Source organism: Gossypium hirsutum, chromosome D10, assembly GCF_007990345.1.
Source record: "Gossypium hirsutum isolate 1008001.06 chromosome D10, Gossypium_hirsutum_v2.1, whole genome shotgun sequence".
Taxonomy (NCBI): domain Eukaryota; kingdom Viridiplantae; phylum Streptophyta; class Magnoliopsida; order Malvales; family Malvaceae; genus Gossypium; species Gossypium hirsutum.
Window position 1 is genome coordinate 66,672,711 of NC_053446.1, and position 25,839 is coordinate 66,698,549.

A 25,839-nucleotide genomic window follows, 5' to 3' on the forward strand; every position below is an offset into this window, starting at 1 on the left:
ACATTTCATGGTCATTTTAAAATAGGTTTTCTTCCTATTTTAGTTATTTTAATTTTTTTCTCAATTTAGTCATTCTAATTAATATAATTGTTCGAATTAATCATTATCGTTAAAAATTTTGTTAATCTACTAAAAGATAGTTGATGTGGCACATTAGCCTATTGAGTGATTGAATATGTTGTACGGTGATGGAGGATGTTGGTTGGTGATGAGTATTGGTGGTCGAGCTTTAAAAAGACAGAATAGAAAAGAGAAATAAAGAGATAAAAAAATCCTCATGTTGCAAATAAACACAAAAAAAAAGTATTTTTGACTAATTATAGAGAGGTCCCTAATTTTAGCTAAAAGTAAAAAAAAATGTCATGTGTCAATCATTCAATGGACTAATGTACCACATCAAAAATCAATTAGTGAATTAACAAAACTTTTAACATAAGTGATTAATTCGAACAATGACCTCAATTAAAATGATTAAATTGAGAAAAAAAATAAAGTGACCATAGGTATAGTTTACCCTTAAAACTAATATTGGGTTTTGTATAATTCGTCAATGAATCGATGTTATATTAATTTTCAAGTAGCAATAATACTTTTGGGCGAAATTTGCAAACAAATTGCAAACATTTGGTATTTGAATTTAGTTTCAAAGTTCAAATTGATACTTAAGGTTTTTTTTATCTAATTAGATACTTAAACTTGGTTTGAAGGTTCGATTTAGTACCTGAAGTTTATTTTGGTCCAATTAGATATTCGAACTTGGCTTCTTGGTTCAGATTGGTACCTAAACTTGGGGGATTTTTTTTGTCCAAATTAGTTCAATAATTGGTACCTAAAGTTTATTTTAGTCTAATTAAGTACCTAAAATTGGCCTCTTGGTTCAAATAAATACCCGAACTTGATTTTTTGGTCCCATTATTATTTATGGTTAATTACTTATTTAAACCAATTTGAACTATGAAGCCAAGTTCAGTTATTAATTTAAATCGAAAGGCTAAGTTCAACTACCTAATTGAACAAAAAAAAAAAGCTTAGGTACCAAATTGAACCTTGAGGGCAAGTTTATGTACCAAATTAGATCCAAAAAAATGTTTAGGTACCTAATTGAATTGAAAAAAAAACTTATGGACCTATTTGAACCTTTAAGCCAAGTTTGGGTACCCTTTATAATAATAGTGTTATGTTTTATTAGTATTTTTTTATGTATTTGATTAAAATATTAATTTATATATTTATTTTATAATTCATCCGTGGAGTTCCTTGATTAAATTAAGTTAAATTCCTTGTTTAGTTCAATAATCTTAATTCAATCTTTGGACATACTTAAACTTAATACGTTTTAATTTAATTGGATTGGATTTAAGGAGTAAAATGTAATTAGACCAATTTTAGTAAAATTATTTTATGAAAATTAGTTACCATTTATTTTTATAAAAAAAAATTCTTCATACTGGATTTTAATCATTGATAAGCACTTAGCTTCTTCTTTTTTCACTTAATTGGGTATTTAAACTTTCAAAATATATTAAAAAATGCCTTCAAACTTTTTCAAGAAAGCAATTAAGCTCGTGCTTTTTTCTTTTTTCTTTTTCACTCAATTAGGTACTTAAATTATCAAAATGCTTCAAAAAGACTATTTGACCCTAAACTTTAACAATTGGTCGTTAAAGTTAACTGTCCCTAATTTTTTTTAGTTAAAATCACCCGTATCACACCCACAGTGTGACATATGGCAAAAAGTTATAAAAAATCAATAAAAGTTATAAAAATTATAAAAATTATTAAACTTTAATAAATTATATTTAAAATATTTAAAAATTACTAAAAATTAGAAAATTATATATATTGTAAAAAATATATAAAAATTGGTAAAATTTTATAAAAATCATAAAAATTTATAAAATGCATCAAAAAGTTCATTTAACCATTAATTTTAACCGTTGATAATTAAAGTTAACGACGTTTATTTTTAGTAAAAACCATCACGTGCAATACCATAATATAACATGTGACGAAAAATGATAAAAAATAAAAATCAATAAAAACTATAGAAAAATTATAAAATGTTTCTTTTTGGTATGATAATTTTTATAATTATTTTATGAATTTTAATATTAACAAAGTATTATATTATTACATATTTAATTTTATGTAATATAAAAATAAAATTAAAATATATTACAAAAACATAAAACAAATCAAGACAAACTCAAACTTAAATCCATCTTTTAAGTCTCATATTTTTTCTAATCCCTTTACCATTAAACCTGAATGGATAACCCAATCACCAACAATGGTTTTAATGATTTCAATGTGGAACTTTATTTTAGTTCTTATTTTTATAAAATTAATTCACAAAAGAATTACGTGATCACCACCGTGCACAGTTTAGAAGTCAACAACAAATCAACGGGCTAAAACTCTTTCAATCCTTAAGCTCTCTTAAGCCCATTCTCTCTCAGCATATCTGATGGTATGTCTTCTCAACCATAACTGATACATCACCATATGGAATGCATCGAACGGCTGTGGCGTATCGTTCCACACAAAATGCTTACTCGCGACCGCAGCTGATTCCCTCATATCCTCGTACTCTGCCATCACCACTCGCCCCAAAACCCTCTTGATCTCATTAACTCCACCGCTTGATCCCACGAACACCGCGATCTGTTGCCACGTAAGCAAATCCATCAACGGCAAGTCCTGGATCGGACGGTCAGTAATCACCACGGGCACACACCCGAAACTCATCGCTTCACCGATCGCCGATATCTCCGGTCCGTACTCGAACAAACAAAACTTACTCCCGGCAAGTCTTTCCTCATAAGTCACCTGATCCGACGGTTCAGATTCAACCTCAAACTCGGGATCAGCTAAAAGCTGTTCCTTTATATTCGACTCTTTAACCCAATTATACTTCACGTAACCTAAATAACTCGAGCTCTTTCTACCCGGCGCGTGTACCGGAGCGTGAACGTTAGCAAGTGGTGGTAAACTAACATCCTTATGAGGAATAAACAACCCAGCCGTCGTCGGAAAACACGAGACCTGAACCGAGTTCTTCTTCAACTCCACAACATTCCGGTCCGCACCGTGAACAATACCAGAGCAGGAAAGGAAAAAATGATCAGCTCCAAGAGTCCGATTCCAATAAATAAACTCCGTACGGTAATTTCCAACAACATACGCGGCGGCGCGTGCGGAAAGGCCGGAGTGGAAAGAGAAAGGGATGAAGAACAAATGGGCTTCTTCAGGGTTTTGAGTAATGAAGTGACTGTGGATAATAGAAGAGTAAAAGAGGGATTCAACTTGGGAGTCAAACGACAACGTTTCCGGAGGTGGGTAAGCGTAAATTTTGAAGTTTTGGGTCATTTTTTGGTAATTTGGATGGAAGATAGTGGGGGAAAGGTAAGGGGATGAAGTGAGAGGAGTGGAAAGTGGAAGGAAAGAAACGAAGAAAAAAAAACAGAGAAAAGGGGGGAAAGACATTTTCTTGTTTGGGAGGAAGGAAAACAGGAAGGAAACAGGAGGAAAATTTTGGGGGGTTGAATATTGTGGGAATTGTTTGGGAGGGTTTAAAAAAAAGGAGATTTTTTAATTTAATAACGTGAAATGTGACAGCACGTGAAAATTGGGTTACTTGAATGTCTATTTTGATAGTGATTGGGATCGTTACAAAATTAAAAATGTTTTTTTAACAAAATAAATATTATGAAAGGTAAATGATTTAATTTCTTTTTTTTAAATTCGACAGGATTTGTCAATGGATTAGATTGGAAATCAGTCTATACGTTTAGAGGTGAGTCAAATTGGATTTGAATAAATAAAATAAATAAATAAACTTTAAATTTAAAATTATTCGATTTTTTTGAGTCAAATCGAATAAATAATTTAAATTTGAGTCGAATTAAATTTTACAAGTCGAATAATAGATTAGTGTAAATTCCCCTTTAGTCCTTATCAAATTTGAAAATTAACAAATCAGTTTCTCTGTTAACAAAAATTTCAAAATAAATTTTAAAATTCGAAACTTTTATAAAAATTTTGAATTTTATATTTTTACAAAATTTTTTAAAAAAAATAAAAATCTAAAAATATATAAAGAAAGTTAAAATATTTCTAAAAAAAATTGGGATCTAAATAAGCTAATTAATGATTCAAATTTATCATACTGAAATGTTTTTTTTCTTCTTATTTTGCTTTGATGAAGTTTTCAAATTTATGTGCTCTATCATAGGTTAGTTATATTGTAACGAGATTTTAATTTAACATGTTTAACTTTTTTTAATTTAACTCAAACAATTTCATTCGATTCAATTCAACTCAACTCGACTCGAATTTCATTTCACCCGATTCGGTTAAAAAAATTCAAATCGAGTTAGGATGATAAAATAGGACTTGTCAATTTGATTAACTTAATTTTTTTTACTCGATTTGATTGAACGCTCACCCCTAAATATGTCAGTCTAGAGCAAGGGATAGAATTGATTGACTAGTATGAATTGGTTGAACCGGATTAAAAAACCAGTTGAGTTGGCAATTGAATTAGAATTTTTTATATTTTTTTATTTTAAATTTTATGAATCTGTAATAATCTATTTAATTGAATCTAAATTTGATCACCTATCTAATTCCAAAAATATTGGTTTTGTTATAATATTTTTAAATATTGTTAGATTATGTCACGCTCATGATGTGAGTGCAAGAAAACATTCTATGTAAAAAAAATATTTTATTTTAAAATTTATTCAACAATAATTATAAATGGAATAGTATTTTTTTCCCGAAAGGGTTTCCACGTAAAATCTGTGTGTTCTTTATTTTTATTTTTATTTTCTTTGCGATATATTGTCATTACCAAAGTTATATTTCTTCAGGTTAAAATAATTAGTTAATTTTATTATTGTTTTGGATTTACACTACTAATTTGTAACTCGACTAGATTAGTACTTAATTTCTGTAATTAATTTAATAGTGATTTTCTCTAATCAATAATCCATTGGATACGATCCTCGTAATACTTAATAAGTGTTTCGTTGTAAACAAAACTATATTACAATTTGGCACGTTCACCTGCAGATATCGCACTTAACTCTACATATTTTATTTGTGTGATTTTTAGCCGAAACATTCACACGTTGGGCTACGGTCTATCACACCTTAGTGAATGACTTATAAACCATTTAGTTAAATGACTATTATTATCATTCTGATGGCCTTTTTGTATTTTCATACGTTTATATAGTTTTTAGTTAAAAGAACTAAATTTACCATGTTTAGGGATTGGAACTTGTGTTTAATGGATTTACAGACAAATTCTTTACCACTACATCAATAATATTTCTTGAGTAAACTTCTAAAAAATTGATTTTTAACACAAAATGTTTTCTCTCACCAAGTTTGTTATTATTTTTAGTTTTGAACCATACAATTCATTATTTATTATTTGTTAGTTTTAAAAACATTTATATTGTAAATACGTAATTTCCACAAGTATACGCATACGATAGAATTTCTAATAATAAAAAAATAGAAGAAATAATAAAAACTAAAGTTAGCATAAAGAAAATAATAATAGTTAGCTCTTAAAACTATAACCCAAATTTAACCTGGACAAAATAGGATTACCACATGCTTTAGGAAATAAGAACAAAAAAAAAAGTGAATAACTTATTATTTCAAATAAAATTGCACATTTACCTTTAGTCAAATAAATGATTTTAAAGTTGTACGGGATAGTAACAGTTTGTAGAAAAAGAAAGGGATGAGATTTCCTTATATTTACATTGAAAAATATTACACAATTTGATAGTTGATAAAGAAAAGTGACATTTAACATGTCATTTTTTTTTATCTATTATTGCATGTATAATTTTGGAAAGGATGAATAGCGTTGCAAGAGACTGGGGAACTCTGTTATGAATTCATCATCTTATTTACTAAAAATGTCTAAAAAAATGCTGAAATCTTGTATTTATGGTAAACATTTTACTAAATATACAACTACCAAGAAGCTATAAAAAACCCAAACTTTTGATTGAAAGATAGTGTAAAGTTTTAATTAAATAAAGAATTGGACATTTCTTAGAAGAAAATGGGAGTGGAGAAGAAGATCATGGTGTTGTGGATTTGTTCATTGGTGATAAGCTCAATGGTGATGGAAGAGGGTGCAAATGCGACACCAATTAGCTACGCAGGATTGAGAAAAAACCGTCAAGTTCCATGCAAATTAGGAGGCGGTAATTGCCTCCCACCACCATCCAACGATTATGACAGAGGATGTTCACACCTAAAAAGATGTCGAAGTCATCATTTGACCGATCAATAGACAACGCCCATCCTTCATTGAACACAGCTAGAAAATGCACATCATTAGCTTCTCCCTTTTTTTTCTATAAAATTATATGAAAAAAAACCAAGAACTAATCATTTCATATGTTAATTCATTCATTATTGTTGTAACCCATGAATTTCAAAAATATATACTTCAACTATTTTTTAAAAAAATTTGAGCAAAGGTCTTATTTATATTTTCTCTAATTCATATAAGTTGTCTTACATTCTTAAAAAAGTAACATAGAAATAGTTTTATTTGCACAATGAAGAAATACTTGAGTAAAGCAGTGCGAACAATGGAGGTCTTATTAACTTCAATAAGTTTGGTTGATAGAAGTGTTGTCATGCTCTAGTTTCATGGGTCGCGCGAATGAGCCTGCAACTGAAGCGTACATCTTAAACTCTTCATGTCCTATTGGGAACATTTGGCCAAATGATCACAGTCGATGTGCGAACGTCTGGGTTGAAAATACTGCAGCTAAAGAGCTAATTAATAATGCAGTGTGTCAACAAGTATACGAGTTAAATTATAATATAGAATAATGTTACAACGAAACACTTCGGGATCTATTCCGAGGATCGTACCCAAGGGAGGTTGAATTGAACCAAGACTAATATTCTACACTAACCGAGCTAAATAGTAGTAATCTAATATTATATTACCAAAAACAAAATTAAAGGCAATCAATCAAAATAACATAAATTAACAAAAATTAAAGACAATCAATTTTAACAATCGAAACTAAATTCAATTAAGCAGGCATAAGATTAAATCATTTCAATGTTCCTAATTAACTTTAGAACTCAGGTTTTATCAAGTTAGCTATTAATTGCCACCTATTATCTCTTAGCCTCTAACTAATTAACTAATGGACCAATACTGTAACACCCCTTACCCGTATCCAACACCGGAATAGGGTACGAGGCATTACCAGAACACATACACTTGCAAACGTATTTAACCGAGTTATAAAATTTCATCTAAATTAAAACTTTCAAAACTATTAACATGCTTTTATTACTCTTCACAATATATCCTCAAAATATTATAATCTCAATAAATATGGCCTATGAGACCCGATACATACTCATGCAATTCAATGTTTCATTTCCATTTCATTCAATTCGCAATTTCTCATGCTCACAATTTAAATCATATCACTAGCAATTTCCATTTAATTCACGTACAATTCAATGCCACTAAGTTTAACACTAATATGTAATTACCATTTAACTTAACGTTTATTGACTATACCATTCATTAACACATTTATGAAATTCTCAATTTTGCAATGAAAATATCACTTTAGCTTAATTAACAACATCATCCTGGTATAAATACACTATCACTTATCCATTTATTTTAATTCTTTTGGACCCATTTGTCACTTACCATCCTTAATCAAATTAGGGAACGGTTATAGAAAATTGAGTACTTCACTTTCACTTTGCCATAGTATAACTATGGTCTTGCGTATGATCACTTATCACTTGTCACTGATCAGATAAGTGTAGCTGAAGCTATCACTTATCACTTGCCACTTGTCACTGATCAGATAAGTGTAGCTGAAGCTATCACTTATCACTTTCCATTTGTCACTGATCAGATAAGTGTAGCTGAAGCAATCACTTATCACTTTCCACTTGTCACTTATCACTGATCAGAAGTACTCAAATCTGGCGTTCCGCTCAATTTGATCATTTATTCAGTTTTCGCACTTTTATTTTATTCTCATTTTAACAAAAAAAAATATATATTTCATCATACATTATATAATTCATGAAATTAACATTTAATCATTAAATTTCAGCCATATGAACTTACTATTTTATTACCTTTCCACACTCGTTTCCTATGCACATCACACAAGATATAAACATATCATTCAACCAAAGTCGCAAGCTAGTGTATTTAAACATAACTCTTTTTTTTGGAACTAACTACATGATAAACCATTTCAATGCATAACTTATAAATTTAACGTGGCATAATTCAGCCACTACTTAGCCAAAGCCTAAGCATGTATACCAAATATGTTAGCCAAATACACATATAACATAAGCATTATAAGCATGGATGAGCACAACATTTATCAATGTACCACATTTACCAACATGTGTTAATTCATAAACCATTCATGACATTACTTCATGCCCAATCATATACCAAATATACTATTCACACATACTATAAAACTTTATTTTCACACATGAGCTTAAACCATGTCCAATAATGCACAACTATAAGCATCATTTCTATTTTATTGTTTATCAATTATAATCAAGCATATGACCAATTATACACAAATCATTCATACATTTCCCAATTTTCCTCCTCCTCCTCTCCATTCCATAACCTTAATGTGTATAACACACTTAAACAACATTAACTATAATTTCACTATTCACTCACATGTATATTCAAAGCTATTTATCTGAGTCAGAGTCGATAAATTATTTCTTCCCGGAGCTACAGAACTCTAAATTAGGATCCGTAAATTTTCCCTAAAACTAGATTCACATATATTCTTACCATAAAAGTTTCCCCTGTTTCACTGCTCAACAGTTCTGACCTCTCTTCACTAAAAATTAATTATCTCATTTTACAGAATTCGGATGATGTTTTCGTTTATTTCCTTTGAAAATGGACTCATTAAGGATTCTAAGCATATAAATTAAAACTCATAATTATTTTTGTACAATTTTTAACAATTTTTCAAAGTCAGAACAGGGGATTCCGAACTCATTCTGACTCTGTCTAACTAAACTTCAAATATCTCAAAATTTACAATTTCATTACTTACACCATTTCTTCTATGAGAAACTAGACTCAATAAGCTTTAATTTCATATTTTATTCATCCTCTAATTTAATTCCCATAATTTTTGGTGATTTTTCAAAGTTAAACCACTGCTGCTGTCCAAAACTGTCTTAGTGCAAAATGTTGATTTCCATTTAGCCCCAAATTTCATAGTTCATACAATTCAGTCCTTGCTCAATTAACCCCTAAAATAAGATATTTTTTTCTCAATTAGCACTTTACCTAGACATTATAAGTTATTTCACAACTATTGAAATTCAGAATTTCCACATAAAACCCTAACTTCAAACTCTTTTACTGTTAGGTCCCAAACATTCACTTTCTACTCAGTTCTTTCAATAAAATCAGCATATGAACAATTTAAAGCTCTAATTCCATGCTAAATCATCATATAATTCCAGCACATATTCATAGCAACTTTCAAATTCTTTCATAGAATCAAAAACTAATGAATTCAACAAGTGGGCCTAGTTGTAAAAGTCACAAAAATACAAAAATTTCAAGAAATAATCAAGAATTGAACTTACTTGCAGTAAAAATATGAAAAAACCAGCTTGAGGAAACCCTTCTATGGTGTGTTTGCTGATGAGAATGCAGAAAAATAAAGAGATCTCTAGATAATTCCACTTTGGTCCTAACTTTATTAAGTAAATTTTGCAATATTCCAATTTCACCCTTAATTCTCCTTACTTTGTTGCTGATTTCCTGCCTTTGCCGTCCAGCCCAAATAGACCTTGGGTTTATTTTCCTTTTAAGCCCTCTTCCTTTTATCATTTAAGCTATTTAATCATTTCCCACAATTTTGCATTTATTACAATTTAGTCCTTTTTGTTCAATTAATTATCAGAACTTTAAAATTTCTTAACAAAAATTTAATACTAACTTTTTAACACTCCATAAATATTTATAAAAATATTTATGGCTCGATTTAAAATCTTTGAGGTCTCGATACCTCGTTTTTTTATTCTAATTATTGTAATATTTATTTCTAGTGCACTATTCGCTATTTCAAAAATTTTCCTAATTCCACATTTAACTTATACTCACTAAATTAATAATATTTTCTACTCATTTTTCGAATTTAGTGATCTCAAATCACCGTTTCGACACCTCTGAAAATTCAGGCCCTTACATTTTTCCTCGTCGGATTTGTGGTCCCAAAACCACTGTTCCGACTAGATCCAAAATCAGGCTGTTACAAATACATGCTTATCTCTCGAAGTTAGTCGATCGCGAGCAAAGGATGTTCTGAAATAGTGCCTTTTCATCGATTAATTCATGAGCATTCTCGTCCCTTTATTCTTCTATTTATATTGCATTTTATTGTTTTATTAATTCAATGTTTATATAAATCATGGAATGTATTTTGGGCTTCATACTTATTTTGAATGACTTGATTATTTCGTTAATTAATTGATTTAATAAATAGTAACCAAAAATTGAGTTTTTATTTGAAAGTACTTAATATATTAGGAAGTGACACCCATAGTAGAAGATCTAGACAAGTGAGACCGGGAGGGTATCCTGTTGAGTAGAACTTGTACCAAGTAGTGAGACCGAAAGGGTATCCGTATGCTTAGGTAAGACCGAAAGGGCATCTTAGGTGGTAATTCTTTGTGAAGATGAAACTGAGAGGGTATTCTTAGCTAAGGGTAGTAAATACTTAATTAAAGGTTATTGTTTACTTAATTAATAATTAGGGTTAAAATTGATTCTTGGCTGAGAGGGCTCATGTTGTTGAAACTAGGAATAAGAGAAACGAATAATTAACTTAGGGTTAGTTTTAGTTTTCGGTTAAAATAATTAGTTAATTTTATTATTGTTTTGGATTTACACTACTAATTTGTAACTCGACTAGATTAGTACTTAATTTCTGAAATTAATTTAATAGTGATTTTTCCAATCAATAATCCATTGGGTACGATCCTCGGAATACTTAATAAGTGTTTCGTTGTAAACAAAACTATATTGCAATTTCACATGTTCACCTGTAGATACTGCACTTAACTCTATATATTTTATTTGCATGATTTTTAGCCGAAACATTCACACGTTGGGCTACGGTCTGTCACACGTTGGGCTACTTTTATAATAGTTGTTGTTAAAACGTTGAAGCATTTGAAAACTCCAATCATTTAAAGTTCGTGACTTTGAAAACAATTATTATTTTAAAAATTCATAAGTACATGTTCAATCTTTAAATATATTAGATTTTTAATTATTTTATTTAAAGTATGAAAAGATAAAAATATTATCTTAATAACATTAGTTATCATTTTAAAAAAGATATATTTGTCTTTTTCTTAATTAAATTGTTACTCAATTAACTTGTGACATATAGAGTTACGAGATCGTGGGAGAAAATGGTACAATGTCAAAAAAAAATGAGTTTGAGATCAATGACTTCAATATCAATTTGGTGGAGAATTGGAGAGACCAGACGAAGATCTAAACGAAAAAGAAAAAATGGAAATATTGAATGTCGAGAGTTAAATTTTTTAGAAACTAAATTGATATAAATGTATAAATGTTAACGGTTAAAGTTGTTATCATGTCAATCTCAAAAGCTACCATCGATAGTCGACTAATGATAAAAAATGACAAATTTAAATAGTTAGGTGACTAGTAATATAATTTATCCGAAAATTCTACTAATTATGTATTTATATTAATAAAGAAAATTCAATTACGATTTTTTAATGAAATTAAATTAATGTGTTGAATGTATTACAAAGACATATTGTATTCTTAAAAAAAATATTTAAATTTTAGAGACGATATTATTGAAGGTAATCACAAACTTCGAACATGACCCACAAAATAGATATGGAGAATAAAAAATTTTAAATTAAAAAAATATAAATAAAATGTTAAGATTATACATAATTTTTTTCTTAAAAAAAATCATACAATAAGACTCATTATTAATCCAAATAATATGAACCTTGCTGGAAAACAAGAAAAAAGAGCAACAAACGCGTGAAGCTCATCGCTCCTAAATGGCGCGTAACAAGAGAGAGAAATTTCAGTTGTGTGCCGTTGATCAGTCAAGTATTTTGATGTTTTTCCTTCCCTCGTCGTCTCCGTTGCCTCCAACGGCAAAGCGCATCGTTTTTCTCCTTTAAACTGATTTCCACTTTCCAAAAAAATAATTCCCAAATTTTCTTTTAAAAAATACAGTTTTCTGCTTAGAAAAAAAGCACTTTTCTTAATTTCTCGATTCCACCTCTTATTTTTCAATGGATGAATCATCGTTTTTAAATCTTCCAACCAGTCATTTACTCGGCTCAGTTCCCGTAAGCTTCTTAATATTCTCTTCTTCTTCTTTTTTTTCCAATTTTTCGGTTAATTTTACGATTTTATTTCTTTTTTTTTTCGAATTAAATTGTTAAGATTCGGCATTTTTTATGTAATTTAATTTTTATTTTTTTTCATTTTGGATTTCAGTCTGTTATAAATGAAGAAAAGAAATCCTCATATGCAGGTGCTTTTTTCTATTAGTCTTTTAGATTTGTTTTTTTGGAAAAGTTAGTTTAAATTAATTGCGAATTTGATTTTATTAATTATTTTATTTGAAATTTTGTAGCTCCTGAAGCAAGCATGCAAATTTTTCCTCCAAATAATGGTAGTGGCCGAGGTTATCAAACTCTTGAAGCTCCAGCTGGTATATTCTATTTTTTAAAATTAATTTTTATTGTTTTTATAGAAATCTTAGTTAAATTTATCAATCTTCTTTGTTTCTCACTCTGGAATGTTAGGATTGAAGTGATAATTCATTTTTATTTCTTAATATTTTAGTGATAGAATTGAAAATCGCCTATATTTGCAACGATTAATGTCTTAGTGAATGATTTTAATAAGCCCAATTTGTTATCGATATTAATTGAAGGAAACAGAAACTTTCAAAATCACAGCATCTAAAATTGAAATATTGGAGATTTGATCATTGAACTGAGTGGATCTTCTTATTGGAAGTTACATCTGGTATCTTAGGGAAATTTATTCGAGGAAGATTTATGTTTTCCATGCCTTTAAGTTTGAATGTAGAGAATACTCAATCCTCTGCATTTGCCGTTATTGAATTGTGTGTGTACCTCTTGTAACTAAGGAATATAAACCACTGATTTTGCATTCATGTTCTGAAACACCTTTGGGCTTAGGATATGTGGCTAATTCACTTATGGTAACATTTTAATGCTTTCATTTAGTGTTTCTGAAGGAATGTTAATGTTTGATCATCCCTTTGTCTATCCTATACAGAAAGCTTTGAACAACAACCACCAAACAACTGGAAGGGAGTGTTTAATATCTCATCCTACACACAGTATTTTAATGTGGATACAGATGTTGTAATAAACAGACTGATAAGTTCCTTTCATCCTACAGCTGGAGATTTTTTCAACAAGATCGAGGCTAACCCTGATTTGTGAGTATGCTTCCCCTTCCCCTTTCAATTCTTCCTTTGATGCCATTGTATCATAAAATGAGACATGCAAAGCTGTTTTCTTGGAAGCTTCATCATTCTATTTTTGGAATTGAAAGTTATCCTTGGGAAGAGAAAAGTTTATGGAGTTCTTTGACCTTATAGAAGCATATTATCTCTAGCAGTATAGTATGGGATAAAAAGTAGGATAGAAAGCAATCAAAGCACCCATTGACCTAGGCATTCTTCCATTTGCAAGAAACAAGCTTTGTGGAAATCAGGACGAGCTAACTAATTTGGTTCATAAACTTAAAAAGTTAGAAAGTCTTAGTTACTTGGTTCTTTATTTTGACATGAATGTAAGAAGCATTGAAGGGAGCATGCTAAAAATGAAAAATGCTTTATTTGTCTTTATTTTTTGCATATATTAGGTATGGGCTTATCTGGATCACAACTACATTGGTTTTTATGCTTTCTTGCTTTGGAAACTTTGCCACGTACCTTATGCAAAAGCACACTGATGGGACTACTACTTGGAGCTTTGATGTTGGCTATGTAAATGTAGCAGCTTCTGGAATCTATGGTTATGCAATTGCGGTGCCAATGGCATTTTACTTCTTGCTTCAGTATCTGGGTTCAAATGCTAGCCTTATACGATTTTGGTGCATGTGGGGTTATTCTCTCTCCATTTTCATGCCCACTGCGGTAAGTTTGCCATTCAAGTCCAAAAAGCCATCGTCTTGTTAATTTATTCTCTCCTAATTAGAGAACCTTAAATGCTAATTCTGAAGTATTTATGCCCCAAGGATAGCATATTCATTGATGCCTCCGAGGTTTTGTAATTGCCGATCACATCTAGAAAACCTTAAGGTAGTGTTTGGGAACTTGGATTTTAGAATTCGGATTTGGATTTCAAAAGTAATGTAAATTGAGTAGGAAACTATTTAGAAACGTAACATCCATAATAATTTCTCAATTCCATGGATTTGTTAGATACGTATTTAGTAATGAATTTGAAATTCTTAAAATACTTTTAGATTTAACAAATCCATGTTTTAATACCTTTTAGATGTATATTACACTGAATTCCAATTAATTCATCCATAATATATGCGTTTAATTTTTACCATTTACATAATAATGAAATCCAAATCCATGTTCCCAAACAGAGCATGAGTTATATCATGCATTCTTATGAAGCTCAAATTTATTAATCATTCATAATTTCTTTTACAATCATCTGAGCTGTATTTTATGACATATTTGCAGTTCCTATTGCTTATTCCAGTTGAGTTTCTCCGATGGATAATTATACTAATTACTGGTACAGCTTCATCATGCTTTGTTGCTTTGAATTTAAGATCTTATATCGAAGGAGGGAACGATCTTACGATAATAGTGATTGCTGCATTCTTGTTGCAAATGGCCCTTTCAATCTTCATCAAGGTCTGGTTCTTTCCCTAAACCTCACTAAGTCATCATGTATGGTCCAAACTTTGTTGTTGGTTCTCCATTTCCGTGAATTACGCAAAAATGAGGTTAGTTTGAGCGAAATTCCTATCGGAGAAAAGCTTGTGTGTGTGGAATTCCTTGCTCAGCTAGTTTTAGTGATATTGGAACATGTAGCAGAAGTGAGTCCCAGGAGTTAATGTTTTCCAGTGAGGTGTTGCGGTGCCACTAATATGGTTTTGGAGTTGGTTGATCTAATTGACAAAGGTGGTGTTGGCCTACTATTAAGAGACCAACATCATTAGAACAACTAGAAGTAAATGTCAATATGATTTTTTTAAGTTTGGAAGTACTCTCTCTTGCACTTGCTTATGTAAATATAGGTTGTCACTGTCTTCATTTGTCAACTGTAATTGTTACCTAGCATCATAAAGCAGTTTTTTGTGTCAAATATTTTGGCTCCATTGAAATATAAACAATAAGTAGCGTGACATGACTACGTAGACTATCTCATTTGCCCTAGGAGAACCATGAGCATCAAGGTTCGTAGATCGACTATGAAACTTTGTGCAATAAGTGGAATGCATTAGCTGTTCAGTTTTAGGTCCGGCAATGAGGGTCAGAGATAGGTAAGCAATGATTCTTAAGACTACCAGAGCCTCTTCATTCTTAGTTCTTTATGTAGCCAGATTCTTTGGAACCACAATAGTCCTTTACTAGAAAGGGGGGAGATCGACTTGTCTGTTTGGTTGATCCGGTTAAAATTTTAAAGAGAAAAAACGACTGACTAACCTATTTTAATCACCTTAACCCTTATAACTGATTTGGTTGAACCGACTCAATAAAAAATAATTGGATAGGTCAATTTGAATTTATTTTTGCTCGTTTAATTTAGGATTTAGAGTTTAGTACTTTTTCGTAACTTGCGCAGACTAGAGGTGCTCATGGGCTGGGCCGGTCCAAAAAAAATTCTGCCCGTGTTCTAGGCCCGAGCCCGGCCCGAAATATGGGCTTGAATTTTTGTCTAGGCCCGACTCGGGAAAAATCTTAAGCCAGGCCCGGCCCACTTTTAAAATAAATACCAAAAATGTATTTTAAAAATAAAAATATATATTTATTATATTCGAGCCGGGCCGGGCCGGGCCTGAGCAAAAAAAGTTGTGCCCGAGGCCCGACCTGTTTTCTAAACGGGCCTCGTTTTTTGTCCAAACCCATATTTCGGGCCTATATTTTTACCCAAACCCTCTCATATTTCGAGCGGATCATAAGGTTCTGGCCAGGCCGCCCGGCCATGAGCACCTCTAGTGCAGACCACAGAATAAGGAAGGCAGAACAAATGGTGGCAGTTGGTGCGGTCAGCCCAATCTAGCTTGGGCCCAATCTTTCATGGCCCATGGTTTGTTGGTTCGGTAGGTGTTAGATCACATAGATCAGACCTATTCCATACATGATATTCAATTCATTTTTTTAATTAATTGGTTGAAGAATGAAGAATATATTATATTAAGAGATAAAAGCAATATTTAATCTTGAATTTGGTAATTTTTTTAATTTAGTTCTTGATTTTTTTTTCTAATGTTAATTTATTTGATGATGTTTGTGCCACATCATCATCTATTTTTTTTTTAGATGATGATGTAGTATAATATTACAATACCACATCATCATATGATTATTAAAATCAAGCACCAAATTAAAAAAAATTATCAAATTTTAAGACTAAATTTTATCTCTACTTTTATTTGTTCAAATTAATTAATAATAAAATCCCTACTAACCCAAAAAGTGGACTTCACGTAGTTCAATATCAATGGTTGATAGGTAAGCCTGAATTTTGGGTAGTCCTATCCAATAGGCTAATATTCAGAGTTAATTAAATTATTCAAGGGTTTTTGACTTTGGAATCAGTGTTTGTTTTCGTTTTCCCTTCATTTAATCTAAATCTGGTTGGCTTTAGTTGTATACTTCATATATTATTGGTCATCAGCAGGAGTAAAAAAATATTTTTAAAAAATCTAGATAATTATTCAATTATTATTTTCATAAGGTGCTGGTTGGTGATGCAGGTGGATTTGGTATTGAACCCATTTTAAAAACCTTCTTCCTGAATCAAGCTGTTTTTTTGCTAGTATTTGATTTCAATTTTCAAGAAAGAAAAACAAATCAAACTAAACAAAAATAAATATTATTATCACCGTTTAATATGGATTCAATTTTTTTTTTTAAAAAACCCAGCAAGTAAATATTAATTTATGGAAAATTATTTTATAAACTTGGCAAGTAGATTAGTGAGGTCATGTACCATTTTATTAATTCTGCTGGTGAAGTGTTTAGTTTGAATTGATGAAATTAGTTTTTAAATTTAATTAAAACTATTATTTGATAATTTTTTTTTATTTTACGAGCAAACTAAAAATTTATCATGCGTATCAATTTAAAAATTAATAATTATTATCTTCACAAATAAATTCTTATCATGTTTTTCTTTTTTAATTTTATTAGGACATATAACAATTTTCTATATATGCTTATGGGTATATAAAAAATTACCTTTAAATCAATTCACTTTTTTTATCTCATTAAGTTAATTCAGAACTCAAATTTTAAACTTGAAATCTAAACATTGAATCTTGGGTTTGAGTTTGAAGTTCAGGGTTTATGGCTTAAAATTTGGGGGGATAGGTTTAGAGTTTAAGATTCAGAGAAAAAAATTACCAAAATTATATATAAGTAAGTGGAAAAAATTGTTAAAATATGATTAAATAATTTTAAAAAACTATGTATGATGTGGTGGGAATTCATAAAAAAAATACCTATTTAATTGACACAAAAAAAACTTTCTATTCGAGATGACATTATTACAAAGTTTTCAAATTAAATTAATGATCGAATCGATCAACCATCGATTCATCAGTCCAAATCAGTCTGATCAATTCAATTAAATAAATGATTAAAATTTCACAAAAAAATTAATTTAATCATTTGATTCAACTAATTTTTAATTCAAACAATTGAACAAATATTTTTTTTTTCCAAATCGATATTCTAATTAGTTCTTGATCTAATTTATCCGAACCAATCTGATATGAATCAGCAATTTTTAAGAAGACACTAACGTTAAAACTTCAATAAAGTAGTTACTTTTTTTATATAATTAAAAAGAAATTAAAGAAAAGAAATAGAAAAATCCAAATAACTTTTTTTTTGTTGTCCCATGTGACCTCTCATCCACCGCCGACTGTTTTAACCCAAACAAATACAAAGCCCACTAAAGACTTCTCAAAATCTCAACCATCCATGTCTTCGTGCACCGTTTTCTAATTACCAAATAATCAAATCCTCTCCTTAAAAACCCATCGCCAAATTGAAATAAAAACGCACAACTGAGTCACTGAGCCGAATCCAATCAGCAACCAATGGCTGAGGATAGTTCAAGAGCTTTTGTTAAAGACGTCAAGCGTATCGTCATTAAGGTTTGTTTCTTTTCTCTCTCGCTTTCATTCTTTTTTGTTCCTAACATTGTTTAAGTTTTGACTTTTGATTAGCTTAATGAGATAAAGAAATGAATTGATTTTAAAGTTTTTCTTCTTCTTCTTTTTTGTAGCTCTCTTTTTAGTGTGTTTATGTTGGTGTTTGAATTTGGGGGGAGGGGGTGTTTGGGTACTAGGAAAGATGTGGAATTGCAAAGAAAAATGGATGCCTTGATTGTTTTCTTCTTACTGTTTATGCGTCTTTTGTAACTAAGAAAATGTGGGTTCTTTTAGTATCTAAAACATGCGTTCTTTTACGAAAAAAAGGGATAGGAACACTTAAAATAGGTAAAATGAAGTATTTTTTGACAAGGCATTTTCCAATGCTTTCTCCTTAATTGTGCTAAAAGTATTTATATAGTTTTTGAAGATCTTAAAATGGGATTAAGGATGCTGGATGCTATTTTAAGCTAAGCTAAGCTCAGTACATTTTTTTTTTTCTGAAATGGGTACAAGGATATTAAAATCTAAAAATAGAGTCTGTGTTTGTTTCATTGCAGATTGTGAAGTAAAATAATTTTTTCTTTAGAATAAGATTATATGTTTTTTTAGAGCCAGAAAAACTGAAAACTGGGTTAACATAGTTTTTTTAGAATATTAAAATTTTGAAAACGAAAATGAAAATTAGGCCTTTTACATTGCCATGGAAATCATTTTTTATGAAGATGGGAAAAACTGAAAATACGTAGAACTGTGTATGGCACAGCACATTTTATGGAGATTAATATTCGTCCCTTTAAAAAGTATGTTTTAAAAGAGTTCAAGATCTCTCTTTTGGAATCTTGGGATTCTTAATCATTGGAAATTGCCCTGAAAGTGATGTCTACTTAAAAAAAATGGTTTTTAGATAAGAAATTTGTCACTTTCTGCCACTAAAGTGGGCCCTTTATTATTTTTACAATTAATTTTTTAATTTTATTTTTATTTTTATGGCTTGATCAAGAACAAGAACACTTGTCTCGATATAGTAGTTACAGATTAAACATCTTAGCATCAAATGAGAGAGAACTTAATATTTTAGATGGTTGGAGTTCTGATAATTGAGTGAACTGAATTATATTGAAGGTTGGGACTGCTGTTGTTACTCGAAATGATGGACGATTAGCACTTGGAAGATTAGGAGCACTATGTGAGCAGGTATGCTATTTTTTTATGCATCATTGTGAATAAAGCTTGGGTGGTTGCACTTATTGTTTTATTTGCCTCGAAATAACATGGTAAAACCTTCTAACAACGTGCAGATAAAAGAATTGAACTCTCAAGGATATGAGATCATTTTGGTGTCATCAGGTGCTGTTGGCTTAGGTCGCCAAAGGCTTAGATACAGGAGACTAGTCAACAGCAGGTTTTTTGTTTCTCCTTTTCAGCTCTGAATAGTGATGTTTGGATGTATTTTCTAAGCCTGAAAATCAATATTGATGCGATGCATCAGAAAAAGAAAAGGGGAAAAATTAGTATTTGAGATGTGAACTCTTTTACCTTGGTATTATTCTTATTCATTCTTGTCTCATGTTTTGCAGTTTTGCCGATCTTCAGAAGCCACAAGTAGAACTTGATGGGAAGGCATGTGCAGCCGTTGGACAAAATAGTCTTATGGCTTTGTATGATACATTGTTCAGTGAGGTGGTTACGCATTTTCCATTTCATGACTGCATCAGACTACCTTGTTTTGAAGTTCATTACCAAAATTCATTCTTTCTTTACTAGAACATAATATGCATGTTTATATCACAAGTGCTTGGAACTTATTTGAAATACATTTTCTTTTTCTTTCTTGCAGCTGGATATTTCATCAGCTCAACTTCTTGTAACAGACAGTGATTTTAGAGATAGAGATTTTAGAAAGCAACTAAATGAGACAGTGAAGTCTTTATTATCGTTGAAAGTTATTCCTATATTTAATGAAAACGATGCTGTCAGTACCAGGAAAGCTCCATACGAGGTATTATGCTGATAATTTTTTCTATGTGATGGTGTCTCTTTATATCATTACCTGGACTAATGCTATCCCTTTCTACCTTTAGTAGTTTTGTGCAAAGCTATAATGAAAAATGATGTTCCTCATCATCAGTAGAAGCTTAATCTTAGAAGGCTGTACCAACACATTCACTGCATGTTAACACATTACATTCAATGAGTGTTAATGAATATTTTAATCAATACCTGGATGAATACTTTCCCTCTGCCTGCAGCATTCTAAACTGCTGTTCTTCATATTCATAAGTAGAATCTTAATCTTAAAAGGCTGTACCAATATACTTAATGCATCATAAATAGAAGTTTCATTCTCAAGCCTCCAATGCATCTTGTAAAGTTGGTAAAATAATGCTTTAAAAGCTTTGGCTCATCTTGAAGTTCATAATGTGAGCACTTTTTCAGGATTCTTCTGGTATATTTTGGGACAATGACAGTTTAGCAGCTCTACTCGCTCTGGAACTAAAAGCTGATCTTCTTGTTTTATTGAGTGATGTTGAGGGTCTTTACAGTGGCCCTCCAAGCGATCCAAAATCAAAGCTAATCCACACATATGTTAAAGAAAAGCATCAGGGTGAGATTACCTTTGGAGACAAGTCAAGGGTAGGTAGAGGGGGTATGACTGCAAAAGTAAAAGCTGCTGTCAATGCAGCTTATGCTGGCATTCCTGTTGTTATCACCAGGTTTGGTTCTGTGCAATGTTTTATTGTGTCCTGACACATGTTATATATAATAAATAGGATTACTGAGATGATTGAATGCTGTTTTTGTTAGGATTATAATCATGTAAAATGAAATTAACATACTGGCTACTATCCTGCCAGTAATTACATAGAGAGTTAGGAAATTGCAGCAATTTAACCCTCTTGCCTCATCCCATCTAAAAATCTTCATGCATTGCTATCTGTATTCTTACTCAAGGAAAAAGACTGAAAACTTATTTTGTTTGGAACTTGTAGCTTTTCCTGTATAGGATTATTCTTCCTGCATTTATATGCTATGTTGCCATTCTAGTGTCAGTCACTTGCCTTCTGCCTAACCATGAGTATTTTTTCTTTTGTTTCTTATGAAGTGGAAGTGCTCCTGAGAACATAATAAGAGTCCTCCAAGGTCAAAAAATTGGTACTCTATTTCACCAGGATGCACATTTGTGGGAACCAACTAAAGAAGTCGATACCCGTGAAATGGCAGTTGCAGCAAGAGAAAGTTCCAGACGACTTCAGGTAATATTGTGTTGCTTTGTCGCTCCAAATGTTCTATGTGCTCAATTTTTGAGAACATTCCTTTACTTCTTCCTTGTGGTTCCGGCTGCCAACTTATAATGTTGAGAGTCAGATATACCTTCTTGACTAGTGGGAAAATAACTTAATAGCATTTGGTCTACAGGCATTGTCCTCACAAGAGCGAAAAAAGATTTTATTAGACATAGCTGATGCCCTTGAAGCAAATGAAAAATTGATCACTGTTGAGAATGAAGCTGATGTAGCTGCTGCACAACAGGCTGGATATGAGAAATCCTTGATATCTCGACTAGCTCTGAAGCCTGGAAAGGTTGGGTGCTAAATCTAATTCGCCCATTTTTGCTTATTGAAATTGAATTACTATTGCTGGTTATTACCTCTCAGCTTTGACCTTGTCTGCAAGTACCAAAAGCCGATGCATAACTTGTGCATCAAATTCCTACTGTGCCTTATGCCTTCTCAGATAAATTTATAGTCATGATCATGTTCTGTACTATTGAATTTATTCCTATACTCCCCAGATTGCAAGCCTTGCAAAGTCAATTCGTGTGCTTGCGAACATGGAAGACCCAATCGGCCGTGTTTTGAAGAAAACACAGGTAAGAAGTAGTTTATATGTTCAGTACGTTTATACCTCAAGGTGTGTAGTATCTGGAGATTTATTTGGTCTGAAATATGGTTGTTTAATTTCTGAACCTTTAAATAGAAATGGGGAAAGAAGGGTTTCTTTTTTAGGGTTGGGGGGATTATATAAGAGACAAAACTATGTTTGGTTTTAGCCAAAGCTATTAACGAAATGCTTTTAACTGTTTGAACTAATAGTTATCTAATGGTTGTCTTTGCATTCAGCTTGCAGATGGACTTATTTTAGAGAAAACCTCAAGTCCTTTGGGTGTTCTTTTGATTGTTTTTGAATCTCGACCTGATGCGCTTGTACAGGTAACCAAATAGAACTACAACTTGGAAAATCAGTTCACTATTTCTCGATGGTGTAGTAAGAAAAATGTTTAAATAAATTATTTAATTACCGAGGTGGACATATGTTCATATCCCCTAGTATGTTAACCATTATTTGGCTTGACCAAGGCAGGAAAATGCTATCTGCATTGTGTGAGGTGGAGCTAAGAGATATTTCTTGTTTGCCTATTAAATTTATATGCTTCTATTTCCGAATATACTCATCTGGCTTTATGTATGATTTGAATAGATAGCCTCATTAGCTATCCGAAGTGGTAACGGGCTTCTCTTGAAAGGGGGAAAGGAGGCCAAGCGGTCCAATGCTATTTTGCATAAGGTTTGGATTCTAATATGAGTTTTCTTGAATGTACTGAAATGTAATTTCTTGTTTATTTTTCTTTTCTGGTATCTTATCACCTCCTTTTGCATTCATAGGTAATAACTGAAGCCATTCCAGACATTGTTGGGGGTAAAGTTATTGGACTTGTAACTTCAAGAGATGAGATTCCTGATCTTTTAAAGGTTAGTAGATCCTAAAGCAACCAATTAGTAGAACAGATACTATTACAACAACAGTTCACAGTTCAACTTGTAACTTGGCTTTAAATTTGTACTTCAGCTTGATGACGTTATTGATCTTGTGATCCCACGAGGCAGCAACAAACTTGTTTCCCAAATCAAGAGTTCAACCAAAATTCCTGTTCTTGGTCATGCAGGTTAGATGGGTTACTTTTGTCTTAAACATTCATCATATGCTTGGCCTGATTAAAGGATACTGCTGCCCGGTTCTCATGTAGTAAAGTATACTGTTTGTTTCAGATGGAATTTGCCATGTATATGTTGATAAGTCTGCTAATATGGATATGGCAAAGCGGGTTGTTTTGGATGCAAAAATAGATTACCCAGCTGCTTGCAATGCAATGGTTATTCATCATTCATTTGTCGATTTTTTTTCTTTCGGGCTCTCTTTTGTTTGAATATTTTCAGATTATGCCGAGCACATTATGTAGTTCTTTAATGTTTCTCTTTTACTTATGACAGGAAACTCTTCTTGTACACAAAGATTTAGTGACAAACGGTGCACTTAATGAGCTAATTGTTGATCTTCGTATACAAGGTACATTGCAAATACCTTCACTTATTATATATTGTACTTCGAAATTTTTTTGAAATAAACTTCAATTATCCATGATCACCAAAAAAGTTCAAATTTCAACAGAGTTAATATTTTGAAAGCTTTTTATGGTTCTGCAAATGAAAAAATTAATTTTCATGGCATTTTATAAACTGTAAATGTTAACTCTATTGCAATCTGGTCCCTATAGGGACTTGGCAGGTACTTTCACCAATTTCCACACATTTCCATTATATTGTAACACAATATTTGGAATACCTAATGGGTAACCAACAGTAATGCATCTTTTGCAGGTGTTACTTTATATGGTGGACCAAGGGCAAGTTTATTGATGAATATCCCACAAGCACGCTCTTTTCATCATGAATACAATTCAATGGAATGCACTGTTGAAATAGTGGACAATGTGGCTGCAGCCATCGATCACATCCATCACCATGGCAGGCATGTTATTTTCTCTTGTCGAAATCTCTTTGTCTGCAATTCTATGTGTTGTGTGTTGTATGATTATTTCCATGAGCCAATGGACATGAATTGCCTTTTACTTTTTTGCAGTGCGCACACAGATTGTATCATCACCGAAGACCGAGAAACTGCAGAAATCTTCCTGCATCAAGTTGACAGGTAAGACTTTAATTATCTTGCTCCATACTTAGACCGGCTCCTTTTGATTTTTGGTCACCCTGTAATATGTTCTGTATTTAAATGGTCAGCGCTGCTGTTTTCCACAATGCAAGCACAAGATTTTGTGATGGTGCTCGATTTGGTCTAGGCGCTGAGGTATTGCATCCATCATTTTCAGTACCTTTTTAATATGTTAAAGTTCATTTGTTAAGTATTTGGTTTTTCTTAAATAACCAATAGGTTGGGATAAGTACAAGTAGGATTCACGCTCGGGGTCCGGTTGGAGTTGAAGGATTGTTAACAACAAGATGGTATGGATCTATTAAACTGCATACATTCTATATAATATGCATTGTACATATAAGTTCCCTATAGGAAACCGTTTTTGGTAACATAAAGTTGACTGATCTTAATATTGATGATAACATTGAAAGGTCCCTAGTTAAAAAAGGGTAAATATACATTTTAGCACTTGAACTTGGCTTTAAGGTTCAATTTGGTACCTAAAGTATATTTTGTTCCAATTAGATACCTGATCTTGGTTTCTTGGTTCAAATTGGTACTTGAACTTGCCTTTTTGGTCCAAATTAGTACTTACGGTAAATGACTTATTTGAATCAATTTGAACTATTAAGCCAAGCTCCATTACTAATTTAAACCAAAAAAACTAAGTTCAAGTACCTAATGGGACCGAAAGAATTTTTAGTACCAAATTGAACCTTGGGGCTAAACTTAGGTACTAATTTGAACATTGAAACCAAGTTCAGGTACCAAAATTATACTTACCCTAAAAAAAAAGAAATAAACCGCACATGTGCGTATTACTGTATTGTAAATCCGTATTTTTCTTCCCGAAATACAGGATTCTGAAAGGAAGTGGGCAGGTAGTAGATGGTGATAAAGGAGTCATTTACACCCACAAAGACATACCTATAAATTCTTGAAAATGTATCAGAAAAGACCCCTAAAATGCAAAGGGGAAAATGGCTGAAGCTGCTGAATTGGTTTCTTGAAGGGGGTTGAATTGGGATAAGAGTGTTTTGTCAGGGTGTTAATTGTTATACTATAATATTATGAAATTATTGCTAATGCTATGGTTTTTTCTTATGTTTTTAAATTAGGAAGTAGATTGTTTTCTTTTCAAGTGTGATAATTAGAATTTAGGATTTGAGTAATCTGTGTCAGGAAAATTTCTGAGTAGAAAAATAAGAATGTCAAAGTGTTCTGATGTAATTTTATTTCTGTTATACTGCAAAAGCATTTGAATTTGGAATTTCCTAGCTCGATTCAAAATTGAAGTTGATTCAATTTATCATAAAACAAGTGTAAAACTAAATTAAAATGAATTCAAA

The 25,839-nt window shown here is 31.4% G+C and overlaps 3 protein-coding genes across 4 annotated transcripts; 2 read left to right on the top strand and 1 right to left on the bottom strand.

Moving 5' to 3' along the window:
* Positions 1-2,439: 2,439 nt before the first annotated feature.
* LOC121222142 (probable glycosyltransferase At5g20260) lies at positions 2,440-3,369 on the bottom strand. The gene has a single exon (XM_041102077.1). It carries the CDS (start codon positions 3,367-3,369, stop codon positions 2,440-2,442), a length of 930 nt encoding a protein of 309 aa, XP_040958011.1.
* An 8,750-nt stretch (positions 3,370-12,119) lies between these two features.
* LOC107935334 (protein YIPF1 homolog) lies at positions 12,120-15,477 on the top strand. 2 transcript variants are annotated; one of them, XM_016867906.2, is made up of 6 exons: positions 12,120-12,450; positions 12,602-12,638; positions 12,741-12,818; positions 13,415-13,580; positions 14,009-14,282; positions 14,847-15,477. In XM_016867906.2, the coding sequence occupies exons 1-6, from the start codon at positions 12,394-12,396 to the stop codon at positions 15,039-15,041; spliced, it is 807 nt and encodes a 268-aa protein (XP_016723395.1). In that variant the 5' UTR covers positions 12,120-12,393; the 3' UTR covers positions 15,042-15,477. The 2 variants fall into 2 exon arrangements, with proteins under 2 accessions (XP_016723395.1, XP_040959677.1); XM_041103743.1 differs by lacking the exon at positions 12,602-12,638 and having other exon boundaries at positions 12,126-12,450.
* Positions 15,478-18,301: 2,824 nt separating this feature from the next.
* On the top strand, positions 18,302-25,780 carry LOC121222614 (delta-1-pyrroline-5-carboxylate synthase). Its single transcript, XM_041103744.1, has 20 exons — positions 18,302-18,499; positions 19,622-19,693; positions 19,798-19,901; positions 20,077-20,179; positions 20,337-20,498; positions 20,936-21,213; positions 21,603-21,753; positions 21,917-22,081; positions 22,293-22,370; positions 22,621-22,710; positions 22,979-23,065; positions 23,164-23,250; positions 23,348-23,444; positions 23,548-23,651; positions 23,770-23,845; positions 24,157-24,307; positions 24,419-24,487; positions 24,577-24,643; positions 24,728-24,798; positions 25,350-25,780. The coding sequence occupies exons 1-20, from the start codon at positions 18,443-18,445 to the stop codon at positions 25,429-25,431; spliced, it is 2,151 nt and encodes a 716-aa protein (XP_040959678.1). The 5' UTR covers positions 18,302-18,442; the 3' UTR covers positions 25,432-25,780.
* The last annotated feature ends 59 nt before the right edge of the window (positions 25,781-25,839 follow it).